This window comes from Cottoperca gobio, chromosome 15, assembly GCF_900634415.1.
Source record: "Cottoperca gobio chromosome 15, fCotGob3.1, whole genome shotgun sequence".
NCBI classification, from domain to species: domain Eukaryota; kingdom Metazoa; phylum Chordata; class Actinopteri; order Perciformes; family Bovichtidae; genus Cottoperca; species Cottoperca gobio.
In genome coordinates, this window is record NC_041369.1 from 11,676,919 (window position 1) to 11,696,051 (window position 19,133).

General features: G+C 38.4%; 1 protein-coding gene and 1 long non-coding RNA gene across 12 annotated transcripts in view; one reads left to right on the forward strand and one right to left on the reverse strand.

Annotated features, from left to right (window-relative positions):
* adgrb3 (adhesion G protein-coupled receptor B3) overlaps nucleotides 1-19,133 on the reverse strand; it is a 106,205-nt gene that overhangs the window by 59,662 nt on the left and 27,410 nt on the right. For 10 of the 11 annotated variants that reach the window (XM_029449405.1, XM_029449402.1, XM_029449396.1 and 7 more), the window contains 2 exons: nucleotides 3,816-3,926; nucleotides 1,136-1,297 (listed from right to left, as the gene is read on the reverse strand). The exons of the other annotated variant lie outside the window; for it this stretch is intronic. In XM_029449405.1, coding sequence (XP_029305265.1) covers nucleotides 1,136-1,297; nucleotides 3,816-3,926 — 273 coding nt within the window. The remainder of the gene's footprint in view (nucleotides 1-1,135; nucleotides 1,298-3,815; nucleotides 3,927-19,133) is intronic. 11 annotated transcript variants of the gene reach the window in all.
* Nucleotides 1-19,133, forward strand: part of LOC115019799 (uncharacterized) — a 61,401-nt gene that overhangs the window by 1,364 nt on the left and 40,904 nt on the right. The gene's annotated exons all lie outside the window — the stretch shown is intronic.

Here is a 19,133-nt window from a genome sequence, read left to right on the forward strand (position 1 = left end):
CAAAATTGCAATCGAGTTGAATTAGAGTTGTGTGGCTTAGTGTTTATATGAAAGAAAGTTCTGAATCCACAATAAGCCACGAGCATACGCCTAATGTCTGCAGTTCTTGAGATAAATCAAGGAGAATGATGAATTCACTTAGGCAGCTCTGTAAATTCTGGCTCTAAATTAACAATTATTTTTCATGCAAATCAATGCATATACCTGGAATTGGGCTGTGTAGCTTTTGAAAAATAGGAGCTTTAATGCTGTCTGAGCTAAATATTAATGGCCTGAGAGGGAGTCACACCAAGACAACTGCTCTTTTGAAATGACTCATTCTCGTTCTAGCTCTTAATGTCCACGCACAGTAAGAGAGTGACCCTTTTGAAAACTGCCAACTTCCCACTTACACATGACACATCTAAAAATGAAGTACAGTACATCATAGATCAGTTTGTCAGAGGATGCAGCTTGCAGTATTTCTTTGTGTGAGATTGTGATGCAGACTTCGAAGCACTACAGTTAACTGCGCCATGAAATATCTCGACTAAACATGAATTCAGAATCTCATTACTTAATCAACATACTATTTGTCTGTGTAAACAAAAATGTATAATGGTGACTTGTCTAGAACGACACACTGTCCTACCAGACGCATACAGACAAACATTAGTGCGCCGCAATCACCAGTCAGAGAAGCATCTGATGCTGATACCTGACTGCCAGTGACTCATCTGCCCTGCCATCATGGATTGAGGAAGAAATGCCTTCCAGCGTGTTTGAAGAAACGCTGCCAAGCTATTTTAAAAATGCACGACTGACCTTCAAGGAAATGAAGCTGACAACATATCAGTATCTACTGCTCCCCAAGCTCAATGCAGAACCACATGTCATTAAACTGTTCCAATGCTGATGAATTGCCTCACAGTTATATGAAATGGAAAACACAAAAGTGATAATGAAAAAAAACAAACACATTCACAAAATAACATCGAAGAAAGAAAGCATTAGATTCATTATAATAATAACTGCAGTAATAATACATTCTTAAATAGTAACATTGACAAGTTTGTTAAAACACAACAACACATTTCCTCCTATACACAACAAATGAGCAAAACATTAATATTCAAGAATCTGCGGCTAACACTACCTGGACAAGGGGCAGTGCTATTGCAAACCCTTGATTCTCTTAAAGGGCCGATGCAGTGTGTCCCGTATGGTGTGACACATGTTCTTGTTCGCACCTGCGACCCTTGACCGCATGTTACAGAGCATGAGCTCCACTGGGACCACTCCTCTGCACCTGATTCACCTGTGTGGGAGAAGGGTGACACTAGTTAAATGCAGCAATATGGTCCTTGTGCAGGGCTTACAGTACGGGACAAGGTGGGCAGGGTTGAGTCAAATAGGGAGGGGCCAACATGAGTAACGTTGGGGTGAAGTGGGGTCTTTAAGATGTACATGACTATTGTACAGTATATACTACCTCTATGTGATCTTTGATAAATACTGAATCGGCAGCTTAATTCTTCCGACCAGCGATTTCATTTGTATGTAGCACAATAAAGTGTGTTGCAATCATAGAGAGAGCAGTTGCATTAAATGGTCTTTATAGTGTCCGAGAAATGTGTGAATGAATCGACCTTTTTACAATTAAAATGTGCATTTATTCAAAGATCACAGTGAAGGCATAGCTATGATTATGAATAATTTAACAATATACATTAGGGTTACATCTAACTGTTTCACTTCATCCGTTATAAAAAAAAATAATGCATGCATTTGAATGAAACCCAATAGTATGCTTAAACAAAGTTAGACCATAAACAAATAAAATGTCATTAGAACATGGTGACATGCAAGAAAGACAACGTCTGAGAAAAAATAAGATGGAATTGAATGGGTGTTAGTTCAGAAAGAGGTCTGAGGTATGGATTCCCTTGCACTGCAGCAAACTATCTAGTTTCCTTGACAACAGTGGAGCAAATGATGTGTTTAGGGCGATGCTTTCAAATAATTTTGAAATCCATCTTAACTCCCAGGGGTGGATGGAAATGAGAAAGTTAGCTGATTTTATTCAGCAGATCACAGCCATTTACACATGTGTGAATGTGGCTCAAAGCAGACTCGCTGCGAGTGCCCAGAGGGAAGGTACTATTTTAGCACAGAATGGGAATGGATTCTGTTTCTATTGTCCGGGCCTTTGTGCCTGTATGGAGGCTTTTGGCAAGCAGACTTTGAAGTAGTTCAACTCTGCATGCAGCCAAATTGCCACTGAGTAATCATATATAGCATTTGGTAGCAGATTAGTAAAGATCAGAGGTGTTGCATTCATCTCGATCTCTTTTGAGTTAAAAAAATAAAAATAAAAAAGAAGAGAGAGAGATAAGAAGAAACAGCATTGAGCCTTTCAATCTTCATTGTCCAAAAGGGTCAGCTATCAAAAAGCCATGAAATGCTAAATAAAGCTGATTATCATGATGAGGCAGTGGGGTGATTTCCAAAGCCATGGTAGCCTAAATGAAAAAAGAATAAAGTATTTGGTGACGAGTGAATGGACAATCGAATTCCTGCATGGGAGTAGTCACCGAATAATTGATGTTTGATTATGTTAAACCCTCAGGTGAAGTATTCATTTCCTTTTTGAGGCTTAATACATTACAGAAATAATTTAATACAACGAGGAATAGTTTCAATTGCAGCTCTGAATACATTTATGTCATTGGACGTCATCAAATCAATCATTTTAAGAATTTAAAGCACAATATGCTTTTAAAGTTTTTTCTCAGCATGTGGTGTATCAAGGACAAGTAGATTCAGCCAAATAGGGATCTAAACCCTGCCCTTAATTTAGCAGATCATAAAATAGACTGAAAGGTGGATCAATTTGTTAAATGAGGCAGTACAGGGAGAGTAAATTGTGTGAGAATGAGAAACAGAAAGCACAGTGATGCGACTCGACAGGGAAACAACATACCTAGGGCGTGTGTAAAATGGAGAAGTGTTAATGAGTATATGTTAGTACTGGTATATATGTATGGCATGTCGCAAATTAAAATGGTAATGAAAGGAGTTTTTGAACAATGACAGCAATTTAAATGGAACAACACGTGAAAAAATCAAAACATTTCCCAAAAAAAAGAAGAAGAAAAAAGCCTGAGTTAGATCTGAACCCACCCACTGGGAATCAAATGTGTTCTACATAGAATGACACAAACACTACCAAGTAATGAAAGCAAAAGTTTTGCTTTAATGTTTCTGTCACTTATTTCAGTACTTTCTGATTTTAAGGTGGTAGGTTGTAAAACTCATTATGAATTTAGATCATTTCAGTTTTTAATTTATTGGATGCTACACTTGATTAAGCAACAAAGCCTCATTTTATCTCTAAGGGCAGCATCTATCAGTTCAACTTTTGCCAAGTATGTGTTTCATATTTGGCTGAAGGGGTGGGTTTTTTCACCGAATGACATTTAATTTATCATGCCTTGGAGGAAATAATTAACTACATCAGGGCCTTAGTTTTAAACTGCTGTTTAATTAATGTTCTATGAATATACTGTATGAGTAATCCACTTGCCAACTGACTGTGTGACAATAAAACAAACAGACCCACAAAACCCAATTATGTTCTATATTCAAAGTAAATACTCGAAGAGAAATGGGAAATTTATCTTCCTGCTTCATATGTAGCAATAGAGAATGAGTTGGAAAAAAATAATAATGCAAAAACATTTCCACTTAAAAAGGTGCAGTACAAGAGAGAGCATGCATGATGAAATTAAGTTTAGTTAACAAAATAAAGTAAAGAAACATAACTACGGTATTACCAGTTTGTGCCATAAATTTAGCAGATTCAGCTTGCTCCTGCAGGGCCTTTGTGTCATGAACTGATCTTGGCCGCTGACTTTTTACTGTATGCTCTCCGATCATTCCATATTCTATGGGACAAAGTAGAGGTTGATATGAAAGCTAGGCTTAAACATGATTTTCTGAGAACAAAAGCTTATTACATACTGTTTTTCAGAATATTCGAAGCAACTGCAGTACATGGCTAGAAACAAAGACCACACACGTTTGTATTTAATGTGTCCTTTACTCTAGGGCATAGAACAATGCAACGGATTTATAAGGGTGAGTTGGAAGTATTAATTGAGCTTGAAAGCACAGCGTAGACACATAGCAAACATGCAGATAAACTCACATCTTTTTTTTAAGACTCTAACACTTCATCAGACCAGCTCCCTCCCTCCCCACCCTCCTGCACACCCAGAAAAGAAAAGGAAAACAAAATGAAAGTAAAAAATGTGTAAGCCATCAGAAAGCCACAGAGGAGAGGGGGGTCATGGACATAACATGCTATTGATCCACAGTTTCCTCAACAGTTTGTCATCTTTGCAGGATTTCCTTTTGGTTTACCCAGTCCATAAAATTGTGAGCTTTTTTTTTTTTATTCGACAAATGTATTCTGAGCTGTATTCATTACAATGCATGCCCTCTTTGTTTCCCCATAAAGGGACAAAGAGACAATGAGTACAATGTTCTGACGCCACACCGAGAAAAGTGATGCTTGTATGCAGTATTGCATCTAATTAGGAATTTGCAGCAGCTGTTTTCAGTAAATCTGACACGCTGTGGAATATTTATATGTTACTTACTTAAAAAGCTGATGCAAATTGTTTTTGAACTCCTTATTTTAATTAAGAACTAGCATTACTTTTGGCATTGTGGTCCTAATGAGGTGATTATATCATCTGCGAAATAGGCAATGCAGGTGATGCATCAACAACAAATTCACACAGCTTATGTTAGTACATTAGACAATACAATGCATCAGCCATTGATAGGGAAGATGTTTGAATCATCACTTCTGATGTAGTTTGTAGCCTCAGTTTCCTGTATTCCCTACAGCAGACTGTAAACCTAGAGAGACTGACCTCCTTCATAGTGAGGTTTAGAGGGAGAAATCTGTCAACTCATCTGATCATGTTCCACTGAAAGCTAAAATTTTAGGACTAATTATATGGTAAATCAGTCGGCTACAAGAAAAGACAGTTGTCTGATCCACGCATCAGACTGTTGGCATTACCCAAATTATATCAACAAGCATGTTCCATGATTGTATTAAGAAAAATAAATAAATAAATCGAGAGCAAAAAAAAAAAAGGAAGAATCGGCTGCGTTCAAACAACATCTCTTCCCAGTATGGCATCAGGAAAACTGTTTGTGTTTGCATAAAAAATTAGAATATTACGAGGGTATAATGAGAGGAGAGAAAGCCGCCAGGTAGAAACAAACAGCGGAGCCTTTTGAAGCTGATTGGGATCTTCAGAACCATTACCGCGCAGAGTAACGAGCTTCAGAAGCATGTTCAAAGGTCTTTCAGTCTGTTTTGATCGTGTCCACATCTGTGTTGCTCAAATTAAGCAGAAAGCACAGGTCGGACTCTGCGCCGGACAAAGAAAGTGTGCAGGTACACAAATGTGTTGGACGAACAGCGGGCAGTTGATCTAACGCTCAGTCGTGCGAGGCTAACTACTGTAGATATTTTGACATGTTACCTCTTTACTGTGTTTTCGCCTCTACCCTGTGTTGTCTCGGATCGTGAACCAATTTCCCATTTTGCAGAATGAAAGCGCTGTCTGATTTAGTCAGCCTGAATGTCTGCTACTTTACAGGAAATCATACAAAAAGCAGGGCCCACTGATCTTTGATGAATTTATACAAGTGAAACTAAACACTAAAAGCTATGAGACAGCATAAGGTAGCACTTTCATGCCACTCGGCTCGTTGGGGCTCCATGGATATAGACAACACACACAAAATGACTTTGTTTCTTTTAATGGTTTTACTTTTCAGTAACCTTTTTATATAATGTAAAAATGTAAAATATGTACAAATCCTAACATAGTGGTGCTAAGAAGAAAAGGCAACAAAGCTTAAAAAGAATGAATATCACTATACTGCATACTAAAAGAAACATATTTGATCATTCCAGCTCTATGTTGTATTATTTACATTTAGAAGCAACATGAATGTAAGTTTCTGTATCAAGGAGGACGTATATACAGTGGAGCCGCAGGCTATTATATTCTACATTGTCCTTTTTAAATACTAATCAACATGACCGCCTTCGCCTATTATTGATCGTAACTCCATCATACCTTTTAAAAATGATTTGCCTCTGCAAAACATTGATCAGCTCAGCCTATTAAACAGTGATATTAGCCCTACAGTCAGTCACACCTAATCTCATCTAGCTCTCAGCCGCTCATGATGAACAATACAACAAAAGCATTGAAATATGAAAGAGATTATAAAAATGTCATTAGGCGTGATGTCTGTAAGATACTTACTGTGTACTCATTACAGAGCACACAGTGTATGAATCAAACTTCACACATTTTTAAATAGAGGTTTTTGGTCATGATGGATTCATCGTTGCATCACCGATGTCTGAGTAATTATTTTTTCATCAGTTTGTACAGGAAGCGATTTATAATAAAAAAAGTAATAATAAAAGAAACTAAACCTGAAAACGAGGTTAATTTAGTGCATAAGAAGTCTCCGTTTTAAGTGTATGAGACTGAAGTCTCTCTTGACGCCACAAAGCCAAGATGTTAATCCTGATGTTGCGTTTCAGAAAGCCCGAAGGTAGAATGGAAAAGAGCAGGATGTCGAAACATGACACCAGAAAAGTTCAGAGAAATAAGCACGACGGTTTAATTGAAGTACTAGTATTCAAGCCCGTGGCTATATAACCGTAAACATCACAGACAAACCAGAATTGTAATAACTAGAGGGGCAGGCTGTTTGTCATTTGTCAAAGCAGCCCAGAACAATGTGTCTGCTCTGTATTACAAGGCAGGAAGCGCAGATGATGCATTTAGCGTTTCATTACGTTTCTCCTGTTTGAGCCAGCATCATTTCCATGTTTTGGCCAGTATTCAGAACTCTTTAACTGTGTTTTTAAGTAAATTGAAGATGAATTATGTGTCAGTTGAAACTAAAGAATATGTATTATTGATATGCATCAACCATCATGCATCAACAACAAAGGAGAAGTCATGCCATTCAGAGAAATCCATCACATTGCTTTTGTGCAATGACAGATCCATTCACTTTGTTCTGCATGCACATAACCTTGATGGCATTGATCACTGACGAAGCATGCGGTTTTGGGCCTGATAATTAAAAATGACTCTCCTAGAGGTCTAATGGTGAACATTAAACGTAGCAGGGTATACAGAACTGAGGAGTAGCGGCATTGCTCTTCTAAAATACTTATGAAGGAGTAAATACATTCGCCTGAACTAGGAAGCTGAATTAATTCGATGACCTTGGCACACAACAGTAGCCACTTTTCCGTCCACAACAGGCAACACATTTTAACACAAGGTCAAAGCCGTGCTGCTTGTTCCGGAGAGCATTTAAATAATCTCCAACACTCTGGACCACATGGAGCAGAAAGTAAGGAGTTGTTTCTGAAGAATAGTTTGGCAAATAGTTCTTACAAGTAGACCTAAATTAGTTTATATCCAGTATGTAGTAGGATTATAGTAAATGCATGAAATGAGTAATAACTGAGGGAGCACTTGGCATTAAATATTGAGCGAGAGCAGTCATAAGCTAAGTCTATGTAGCCAATACTGTAATGGGAATGGGAACAGTTTGTGAGGCCATCATGAACATTAACATAACTTGCATCATACGGGAATAAAATGGTTGTTTATATATAGATATAGTGTACATGGAGAAGCGTGACTCCTGGTCAAATATATAATTGTACTTGTGGGATATTTTTTTAGTATTAACCTCCTTTTTCCTAGTCGTATCCAAATCATCTACATTATTTCCTCTGTGCAATGTATTTCCCTGTAGATAAAATCACTAAATCCACCAAACAATAAGTACTTTTGTAGCATGAAGAAATCACTTAACTGTCTCCCCTGAGATTTTGAAAGAGTAACTTCTCAGATGTATAATTGTTAAGTATCATTTTTGTTATTCGCCGGAGATCCACATGAACTAGAATGACTCCTTGTCAGTCTCATCTCAATTATGATTGTTACCATTAGCATCTGACAGCATAGACCTCCAAGCAGGATAAACCTAATATGGTTAACATTGTATGATTTGATGAAATATGATTTTGATAGACAAAATCGTAGACCCTAATGCACACACACACACACACACACACACACACACACACACACACACACACACACACACACACCAGCACAGGCAAATGAAGACATACACCCCTATTCCTGAATTCCAGAATTAGCGCTCCATTCAGTAGCACTGTGCTGCATCCTGCAATTACTTCCAGTATGTGCAAAAATAGATCTTTTAAAAGCTGTAAAGCAAAAAAACTGCTTGCCATCAGTTTACAATAGTAGTCATTTGTACCTTTTTTGTTAGGGATTATCAACTAATCAGGTGAGTAATAAAGAGCCAAAGGATGAGATTAGGCTATTTTGAACTTGAAACTGAAGTGATTTGGTGCTAGTCTTGTGAGTCAGGCGGCTTTGCACGTTGATCTTATCATGAGATATGTCTAGCTGCACTAAAAAGGAAAGAAAAATAACTCTTTTGTTTCCATCAGCTCTGGTAGCTGATCTCAAAGGATGCATCTGTTAGCGAAAGCCAGCATTGCGTGCCGAAGCAGAAACATCCAAAACAATGAAAACCTTTGGTCCAAATGTAACAAAATGTCTGCTCAAATTACTGGCTGTGCAATCTAGTCACCACTGGGCTGTGACCTCAGTAGGTGACAATGAATGAAGGTTATAACAGCGGTACACCGGGGCATCAGATTTAAAGGCAACCGTGCGATTGAATGTGCTGTGGCCCACATAGGCCTTCATCCCAGTCTCAAAGATGTGCAAACATAGTGCTGGACAGTATTCTCCTGCCCAAGCCAAACTATTCATGTGAGTCTGATTTGGTGGGCTCAAGGCTTTTCTTACCCATCACAGCTCATTGATGCTTTCAAGCTTAATTAGTGGCCATATTTACTCTTGATTTAATTAATGTCCCACTACTAACTACGCGCAGTGCACATTACAAACAAATAAAGACTCGCACGCAATCAAACAGAATCAAAGTTCTCTGGGTCCGTGACCTTTGTCATCACTGAGGCTTTGATTCACTGCATGCGGGGAATTTTAACGCCAGCGTCAGACATTTGATTTCGAGGTTCATCTTCACTGTGTGGACACGTTCCATGTGTAGTTTTATTGAAAGGCAGTAAAATCCAGCCCCATGTCCAATGACTGATGTGTCTAACCTTGCATGAAATTAGCCTTTACTCAAAGGCCCCTACGAGTAGCTTCTATCAGGGCCGCTACGCTTCCTGCCCTCCATGCATTCCTGCCTGAACTGACTGACTGTCACAAATGTGGCTCTTAATGAGAGGCACTTCATTACCACTGCACTTTAAAGAGTGGAGGTTCCCAAAATAGAGACAAGCGTGCAGTCCACACAGACCAGGAAGAGGGATACCACACTATTCCAAGCCTGTCTTTAATCCGTTCCTCAGCTGTGCTACTGAGGCGGGCAAATGTTGGCCAAGTGAAGTGATGAATCTGGGCTGTAAGTTGCTAAAAAAATAAATAAACATTCAACATTCAAACATACAAAGATGGCAAACTATAAAAGAAGACATTAAGTTTTACAAAAGTTAAGTGTGACCCCATGCTAAAACAGTTGTGTTATAATATAAGGGTCGACACATTCTTGTTCGTACCAACAGCGCCTGTTTATTTGCTTGTTTTCTTGGACGTATTAATGCAGAAAAATGATCAAAACCTGTTCTTGTTGATTAGGGACTTGCTACAAAAAAATAACATAACAATTAACAACACGTTTATTACAATAGAGAGAAAAAAAACAAACAATAGAGAATCAGCCATTGTGTGTTACTGTGGAATACATAAAAGACATGAAAATACATTTATTCATAAGTAAAGTACAGATTCTACGACTATGTTTTATTTATTCCAACATTTTAGAGGCACCACAGTACATTTTGTTTTCTCAGAGTAAGTATCAGTGTTTTAGCCAAAATGTCAAAAATGAATAATAAATATGATGATGACAGTTATTATGACGTAATGAAGATGCATCATACTTTATCTCATTAATACACTTCCTCATCCAACTCAAGTGTTTCTTCAACCTTAAAATCAGGCTACCGTTCAGAAACTAACTTTAAATCTACTTAAATGTCCTCAATGTATCTCCTTCCAGCCATTATACAAAACCTTCACTATTGATGGGACCATATGCTTCAGCCAATCTAAAAAACTAAATTAGTCCTTCATTAAGAAAATGAGGGGGTTGCACGGAATCAGATACAAATTACGAACTGTCCTCTGAGACGTACAATTATCCATCATATTCCTTCTGCCATCTGTTTGCTTCCTGTTGACTCTCCTAATGACTTAGATTGAAGCCAAATTAGAATTCTGTACAACTGCCACTGCACCTCATTGAAAAGTCATGTGAACTCGCCACAAAAGGGAGCGACTGTGGTGAGACAAGCACTCGGAAAACTGTAAGCAGAGAGGATGTATTCTGTATTACTGATGTGAAGGCAAATGAGTGGCTTCTGGAGATTGTATTGATAATTTACAGCACAATGCTAAATCACAAGGTTATTGAGCAGTACCTCACAAAGCAACCTAGATGGAGCTCTGACGTTATCAAAGCACTGCATCAAGAAGCCCTGTTGCTGGGTGCCGTGAGCAGATAATTCCCCCTCTTTTCTGTACACTTCAGGGAACAGGCCTCAGCAGTCTGACTTCACATAATTTCAAATCATCCAAACATGTATGAATTGAATCTCTAGTCTATCACGAGCCTCACAGTTTAAGATGTACATTCCACCGTCTAAACGCTCTAGTGTAATAATCTGTCACAACACGAATCAAAAGCAGCATCCACATTACTACGAATGCTTGCTTACCAATGTCCCGAAAGACTTCATTTTGATTTAAAAAAAAAAAAGAAGGTGGAAAGAAATTGAAAATGACAACAAATAGAAATGCTCATTTCCTTGTCATCTATTCCGGGTTTTCACAAAGATGTACCCTCTGCATGATAATGTGAGCAATGTGTCGTGCTTTCAGTTCAGCTGCATGATGTTATCAGAAAATGGATCCGCCTATGGAGCATTTTAAAGTGAAAGCAATGCCAAGATTGCAGCTTATAACTTGCAAAATCACCAGCCTTTTGAAAAAGCCACAGTGCTGAACCACCCGCGACTAAGAGTGGGGCTGCTGCGGGGACACAACTGAAAGGACTACTGTGCGCCGACAGAAACAAGGATGGAAGCGGATTACTAATGAAACCATTTCAGAAAGAGAAGTCACGTTACATGAATAGTATAGAAACTGCACATTATACACTGTATGAAACGCTCAGGCCTTCTCAAATCTGGGACACTAGTCAGTTGCTTAAAGCGATTCGTGAAATATTCTCTTGTAAGTTTTGGCCAATCGCCTCAGAACAAGAGCGTTTCTTTTCCTTTTTGACCAGCAGGATATGATCTTAATATACTGTTGTAAATTATGCATGATTATCTTCTGGGGTATGCTTTACTATAGTGCTCTTGCTAAGGGACATGAGAAGGAACTATGGAAGCAGCTCTTGGCATCACTTTAGAAGCACACAACCCCAGTAGATGACCTGGCAGTCACACACACTGCCAAGCTCAACGCCACCAAGCCAAGCAATGCATCTGTCAAGTGAGAAACATGACACATTTTTTAGCACCTTTGCGGCTGCGGCCAATTTTCAAAGAGCATACCTTGTCCTTTTCTAAGTCATTTTGCTTGGCATACCAAGTAGTGACCTTCCATTTAATAGAGTCATGGTTTGCCGACCATGGAAATTCCTCGGTAATAAAGTGAGAAATGGTACACCTAAGAAATTAAAAGAGCAAAACACAATATGGACTCTGTAACCATGGAGGCAAATGTGGTTGGAAGGCCATATTTCCTAGCAAGATAAATCATTTCCAACAGCCCCTAATGAGACTTTCATAATTCATACTGTCAGCTTTTCCACAGCACCAATCATGTCTGATCCTTTTGCAGTGGTGAAACCCACTGCTTCAGACTGCCACCCTGCATCTATCAGCACAGGGAACATTGTGTCATATGCAAGTTAGTCATGAGGAAGATGCCTGCAACATGCCCTGTCTTCACTCATTGGCTAAGCTCATGTTAAAGCAAATACCCTCTCCAAAATAATTACAAGGACACGGTGGCGATGTTGAAATGTCCTCAGACAGCAGCGCAATAGGGTTTTTATTTAATGGATTCTGACGCCAAGTCTGGGAACATGAGAACCATCACGGTTATTGCAAGTTTCAAAGCCATGCATGGCTGCACTGGCTTGTAATTACAGTTTGTGTTTTCATAAGTAAGCATGTCCAGTATTTCGGCTACAATGAATTTAACTTATTTGTTTATTTAACTTTAAAGAAATAGAAATAGGTTTAACCATTTCCACAAAATGGTAATTGGTTTGTAGTTTGGACATAAGCAGATGACCAGGCTTTAAATCAAAATACAATATTGCTTGTTTTTGGTTTAACATTTTTTAATTCTGGGCATGTATTAATCAAATCAGAGGTGAAGAGGTTTTTTTAAGTAAGATGGGCTGTTCTCTAGCGTGTGATGTTTTGTATTCTTTATTTAGACTGTTGTAATGTGCTGAGGGAGAGAGAAAATAATAAAAAATAAAAAAAACAGGAGAGAAAACTCTGCAGGGATTCAGTCCCAGGACAAAGGGGGGCATTAAGTTCAAGAGGCAGGGGATTTACCCACTTGATCTCAGGAAAAACACGCAATATTTCAGAGGCAAACACATCACACAATGTTCTTCACTGAGTTCAAGTATACCTTCTGTAAAATGTCTCTTTCAGTCTTTCTCAAAATGATTCATGTCAAAGACTTTTGAAAAAAAAGCTAAATGAAGAGTTTTCGCACAAAAAGCTACACATTTCAAGTTTAACGCATGTATTCAGTCTTATTTAGTTTTTACTTTTGCAACCCTATATCAAAGAGTTGCTAAGAACTGTTCAATGAATAGCCCAAAAAACCGAAATGATCTTAATTTTAAATTATGCTGAATAGCGCTGTTATGCTGAGTCTTTGTGGAGGATAATTGTAATTTCAGCCGGGCAAAATAATTGTATGAAATATGAGGCAATGGCACATTAAGAAATTAGAGTTACCCGTTCATGTTGTTTTTATTTTGGAATCTTGGAAGAGGTCTCCGGTTATTATCATCTAGAAGCTTTTGGAATCATCATTATAAGAGCTGATTTAGAGAGTAAACAAATAGATAATCATTTCCATTCATTTGCACGTTGGTACATTTTGAGTCTTTTTCCTTGACTCAGCCATGCTGACAACCACATGCATGGTTCGTCTGTGTAAAAACAGCTCTATTGCCGAAGGTGGTGGGAGATAAAACAATATCGTCACTGTTCTGGGTGAAAGCAGCATTCATTCGTAAAAAAAAAAAAAAAAAAAGAATAAACACCAATGAATGTGTTCCATGTTTCTTGTTTTGCAAACAAAGATGTTTCCTGTAGTCTGCCACATCCTTCTGGACATAAACTTGATTATAAAATGCAGCGTTTACACACGGATTATAAGGGAAATTAGTTTACTGTGATTCGGTAATCAAACTATTGCCTTAGTGAGGTTACTGTATTCTGATATGGTTGCTGTGCACTGTAACCATTTCAAAGTAAATATCCACGCGCCTATAAATAAATAAACATGTGCTAGACGTAATAAATCAAAATTAGAATGAAAACAAACTGCCAACAAACAGTCCACAACCAGAAAACAGTATTAATCAATGATGGCTGAACCTGCTGGCTCTTTTATTTTATCATTTCCAACATTGCCCAGCCACTAACACGATATAATTGCAGTTTATTCAAGTCATTTCATGACTTCTGAAAAGTCAAGTTATTCTAACTTTCAAAATGATGTCTTGTTGCCATGTGGAGCTGCCAAAGAACAACATGCCTGTTGCAGCTTGAAATATACTGTAAACAAGAATAAAATGAATCTGACTTGGTAGCAGGAAATACAAAATCAGTCCTTGACCAGACCATGACCTTATAGCATTGCAAACAAGGAGAGAAAGACTTTAAATAGACTAACCAACCACAACCTAAGTCTCATCAGGTGGTTTTAAAAAGGAAAAGGATGTATCTCAATCAAACAAAAAGGCCTTGTAACATAGCCTGGTTCAAATCCTAGATTGAGTATGAAATTACTAATCAGTGACAGCTCCTTGTTATATGCAGCAGCAGAGGCAGCCAAGAGTGACATTAGTATTGGAAATTAATTGTTTTTTAATGTGCACGTCTCCATCGTCCACCACCACATAGCCATGCACCATTACTGTGGTCAATTAGCCATTCAACATCTTACCGTTGGCCAATATATGGAATTGATTACCACACCACAAGCTTTCACTGCAGCCTACCATGTCCAGAATATTAAGTGTTATGGGAAAAAAAAGCTTCAACCTAAACATGACTGCTAAATCGTTTTCCACCTAGAGGCCACTAACACATGTGCGTTTAAAAACAGCTACAGAAGTATCTCCCTTTTCCATCCCTATACACACACAACACAGGTCTTAGTAGAGCTGGTCAGTACATTTGGTGAGCAAAACAAGTGCGGTCCTAAATCTTATTATTAAAACTTCCATTTTTGTTCTGGAATATGGGAGGAAATAAAACCTCTTCAACTCAGCTCCTGAGCCTTTTTGGCTGTGATGATATTAAGGATGATTGAAGTGCATTATCTGGGCATACAATGGCTGCTGTCCATTCAGCTGTGCTCTGCAGAGCACTGAAATAGGGAGCTGGCAAAACACTTGCTGCAGAGGAACGTAGAGTTTTAAAGGCCCATGACACCCAAGCCCCCCAATAGGTTTGGCTGAATAGCCTGTCTGACCCATTGTCAGCAACTTCACGTTATTGTCGATGTACCTGTCTGATATGCAGTCAAAGCTCTCACGTCTTCTGCTTCTCAGCAAAAGTGCTCGAAGGCTTTTAAAAGGAGGTGATTTAAAACCTATCCCTTTCATCCTTTCACTGATGGTACCAGGAGAAGCGGTTGATTTGCAGAATAATATGTCATGGCTACGGCGTATTCTACATAATGTCTCACAGTTTATCGGAATCTTACTTGATTGGATGTGAACAAAATTAATATAACTTGCAGTGTCAAAATGAATCAAAGTGCTTGGGATAAGTACACATTTTGTAAGTACTCGTGACAAATAAATGTCACTGCGTACATGCGTGAAATAATCAATACTTACACCGCCGTCAGACTATAGCATCCAACATTTCGTCATATGAAGGCTGCCACTTGTTCATTCTGTGTTTCTCACACAACAAACAAACTGTGATCTGTTTGTGAGGCCGGCTGACAAAACCATTTCCTTCCACTTCCCTTTGCACTTCTGTGAACGCAGCCTTAATGAGCTTTTCAATGGAAAAAAAATGGAGGCCCATGCATATATTTTTCCCCCGCTCTAATCAGCAGAGGAAAAACGCTGTCTTTTCATGCACTCTCTTGCTCTAATCTAATTAGAATTTATTAAACTAGGCAAAGGTTCAAGGACATCAATAGCTACAATTTCCTCCACACACAGTTAGCTACTTAGACAGTAAAAAAGGATCGTACATCAAATGGGTGAAGGAACCATTTTAGTCCTGACTATCCTTTCACCTCATTATTGCATTTAGAGGCACTGATGAATGCACATTTTCCATATTTCCTCCTGATTTTCAAACGGTCGGCACTGAATGGAGCATAAATCAACTATATTCAGCCAGTAATTGAATCTCCATGGACATGAGATGATATAAAAATAGAGGGTAATCAGAGGGCACAATGTACTATTCTTGTATTTACGGAATTTGTACAGTATGCAGACAAGAAAGAGAACAGAAGGATAATGGCTGAGTGATTGTTCTCCTTAAATGTCTACAAATGAAAAGCTACAGTACAAAATGCATAATGTATAGAAAGAAAAGCTGTGGTATAATGTCAAACTGTCGTAGATTCCACATTCTCAGCTAGTCTTGCATCATTATTGCATGTAATCCCAACAAAAAATATGCAAAGTATAAATAAGGGATTTGCCATGAGAGATTTTCAGGTATACCCTAGTTTACATTTCTAAAATGAATTATGTTTTAATAAAACAAACAAATATTGATTGTGTTTTGCAGCTGCAGAAGCATATACATGATTCACATTAAAGACCCCCTGACAGAAATGTGTTTGCATTTTCAAAGTGCTTATTTTAAGACTAAATCACACACACAGCTTTATGGTTGTTTAAATTATTAATATTCTCAAATCTGGTATATGCAAGTGCAAGTCTTAGTACTAGAACAATGGTTCTAGTTCATTGTATCCAGTCCACTGCCTTGTCTTTCTCTTGGCTCTAAAGGACCAGTTCCTGACCATTTTGCGTAATATTTGACTTGTGTGCAAAGAATGATAATAATGGTACCAAGAACTCATGATGAACATTTCACAATGTGTGACGTATGATTGATTAATTAATTTAGAAAATAATCTGCAAATGAACTGATATTAAAACTAATTATTTATTGGAGCGTAGTTGGCCATTCTTTAATGTCATAAGACGTCATCCATTTTGCTGATTGCTTTGTGCCCTTGCATTTGCTTTGTAAGTTCAGTTGAGTTCTAAATAAAATATAGCCCTGTTCAGGACCTTCAGTCCCAGAACTTCCCAATGAAAAGCTCTGTTGTGCGCTACACTTTAACGGATGTGGAACAGCTAACTAGACATACACTTGCACAACCTCTACTACAGATGCAATTCTCACCAACCGTCAAGTACCAGTGAGCCTCCAGCCTCAGGGGGCAGTAATAAGCCCCTTACAGCTTAGCGCGCCACACTGAGGTGAAGAAGACGACACACTAGAAAATTCATTTTGGGACAAGTAACACAGAGGTGAGATTAAAGCTCTATCTGAAGAGTTTATACACTAATATAAACACAGTTATGAATAGTATATTCCTTATCTGCCAATAGATCCCGCTAAATCATGCACACTGCTCCTTTAAATGTAGTTGATACTGCAGTAAAACATCAATGTCACACACATTAGCAAGACTGCAATATGGGGCAAGCAAGCATCACTCAATACAATATGAGCGAGAGCATTTTAAGGTTACGGGTAAAGTGTCAGATTACAGACTGACATGAATGACTGGTTGATTGAATGACTTGTCAAACTGATCAATGTGTTCATACCTCTCATTTATTGGTTGCTGGGAGCACAGAATATTTCAGTCTACTTACAACAGCAGCAGTCTAGTTGCTATATTGATGGTCTTGAAATCAACGCACCAGATTGACATTCTGATTCTAATAAAAATGGGGCGGCATCAAGGGCAAGGAATCACCTTTCAGGGGAGGGAAGGTTGTTCATTGGCCCCGCCTTTGCCTCAGTAATAGAGAACCAGAGTCCAAGATATGAAGATTATTATGTTGACATGTAACTCTTCCAGTGAGGTTATGACAGCACTGCATACAGCCAAGCCTCTTGGGAGCTATAGTGACAAATTGCTGATTGCAACATGAATATAAAAATGTACAAACCACACACAGGCTACTGAGGGCTATACCGTTTTCTACTCTGAAATAGAGAAATGCTACGCTAGCCTATCTCATTGGCATTTTGTATCTGATGCTTCGTAAAAATAGTCCAACAGCTCCCACACAGCCGCCAATCTCCAAACAGTCTCACCTTCCTAAGCAGCCAGCTGCCCGCCACAAGGCAAATGGGCTCAATTACACATGATGTTCCCGTGTTTGGCCTTTGATATGACTGAAAGATGCATCTCCTTTTAGCTATATGCCTGGTTAACTAGGTCATACTTAGTTTGATTTGGTCATTTTTATCTTGTGATTTGATGTTGTTATTTTGCCAAATACTGCACCTTACCTCATCTTGTTGAATATTGCACGTTACCCCATAATAACTCATCATCTCATCCCAGACCGTGTAGATGAAACATAAAAGAGCTATTCAAATTCATAATAGAACTGCTTACATAACATTATTGATTGGTCTAGTATTCCCAAAAGGCAAAAATGTTATTGCTGGTTGTGGTTTCGCCCATTAAAAAGCATCATATGTTCACTTAGTGTGTACCAAGCCATTTTTCATGGCAACAATTAGCATTCCCTGCTGTTAATTTCCAGTGGTGTTCCCGAGGCAGACAGCAGTGACATTCAGACACATCTATTTGCTGATAAGGTTTAAAAAATAAAATAAAATAATGTCCATCCCTTTTTAAGACAGACTTTTCTTTTCCAGCACCATCCGGGCGTGAAATAAACATCACTATAACTGGCAGGAAATCCAGCAGGAGTAATACTAAATGAAGGTTAGTTTCAAATGATACACAAATGAAAAACTGACGACCAATAAAAATCTTTTTAACTTCCACTGGAACTGACAACAAACAATTTATATTGTGTACGGAAACATTGCTATGTATAACGCTAATGAAAATACAAATACTCCAAGCAAATAAAGGCATATCTGTGGTACGCTGTCTTCAGAAGTGAGGATGATCATTGTAAATAAAATGTATATGTAGCTTTTTATAGTTATAGTTCAAACTAATGAGCCCAGACACTTTCTCCATGACTATATTTATAAGGTAATGCAAAATGCAATACATTCATTTGAAGTTGGAGCAATCAGTAATTCCGGTGTCTCTAGGCACCCTACAGAGACATGAGACTGGATTCATTATATGACGGTCTCAATAATTCATTACAAATGAGCCCTTTCGGTTTCTCCTTGTTTTAATGTCTCGGTCAACTGTGGCTCGGCAGCTTCTATTGACTGACCTCCTCCACGATAAACTTATGATTGACTGAGACCCCTTGCTTTGTGAATACCACATTCTTACCACACACCAGAGACGCACACTTTCTCTCATACCTTAAGCATTTAAAGCATTCGGCGGACGCAAGTAACTTCCGCGGGGAATCTCACAAGAGCACAAATCAGTAGGAGATTTTCCCTCGTTATCTTC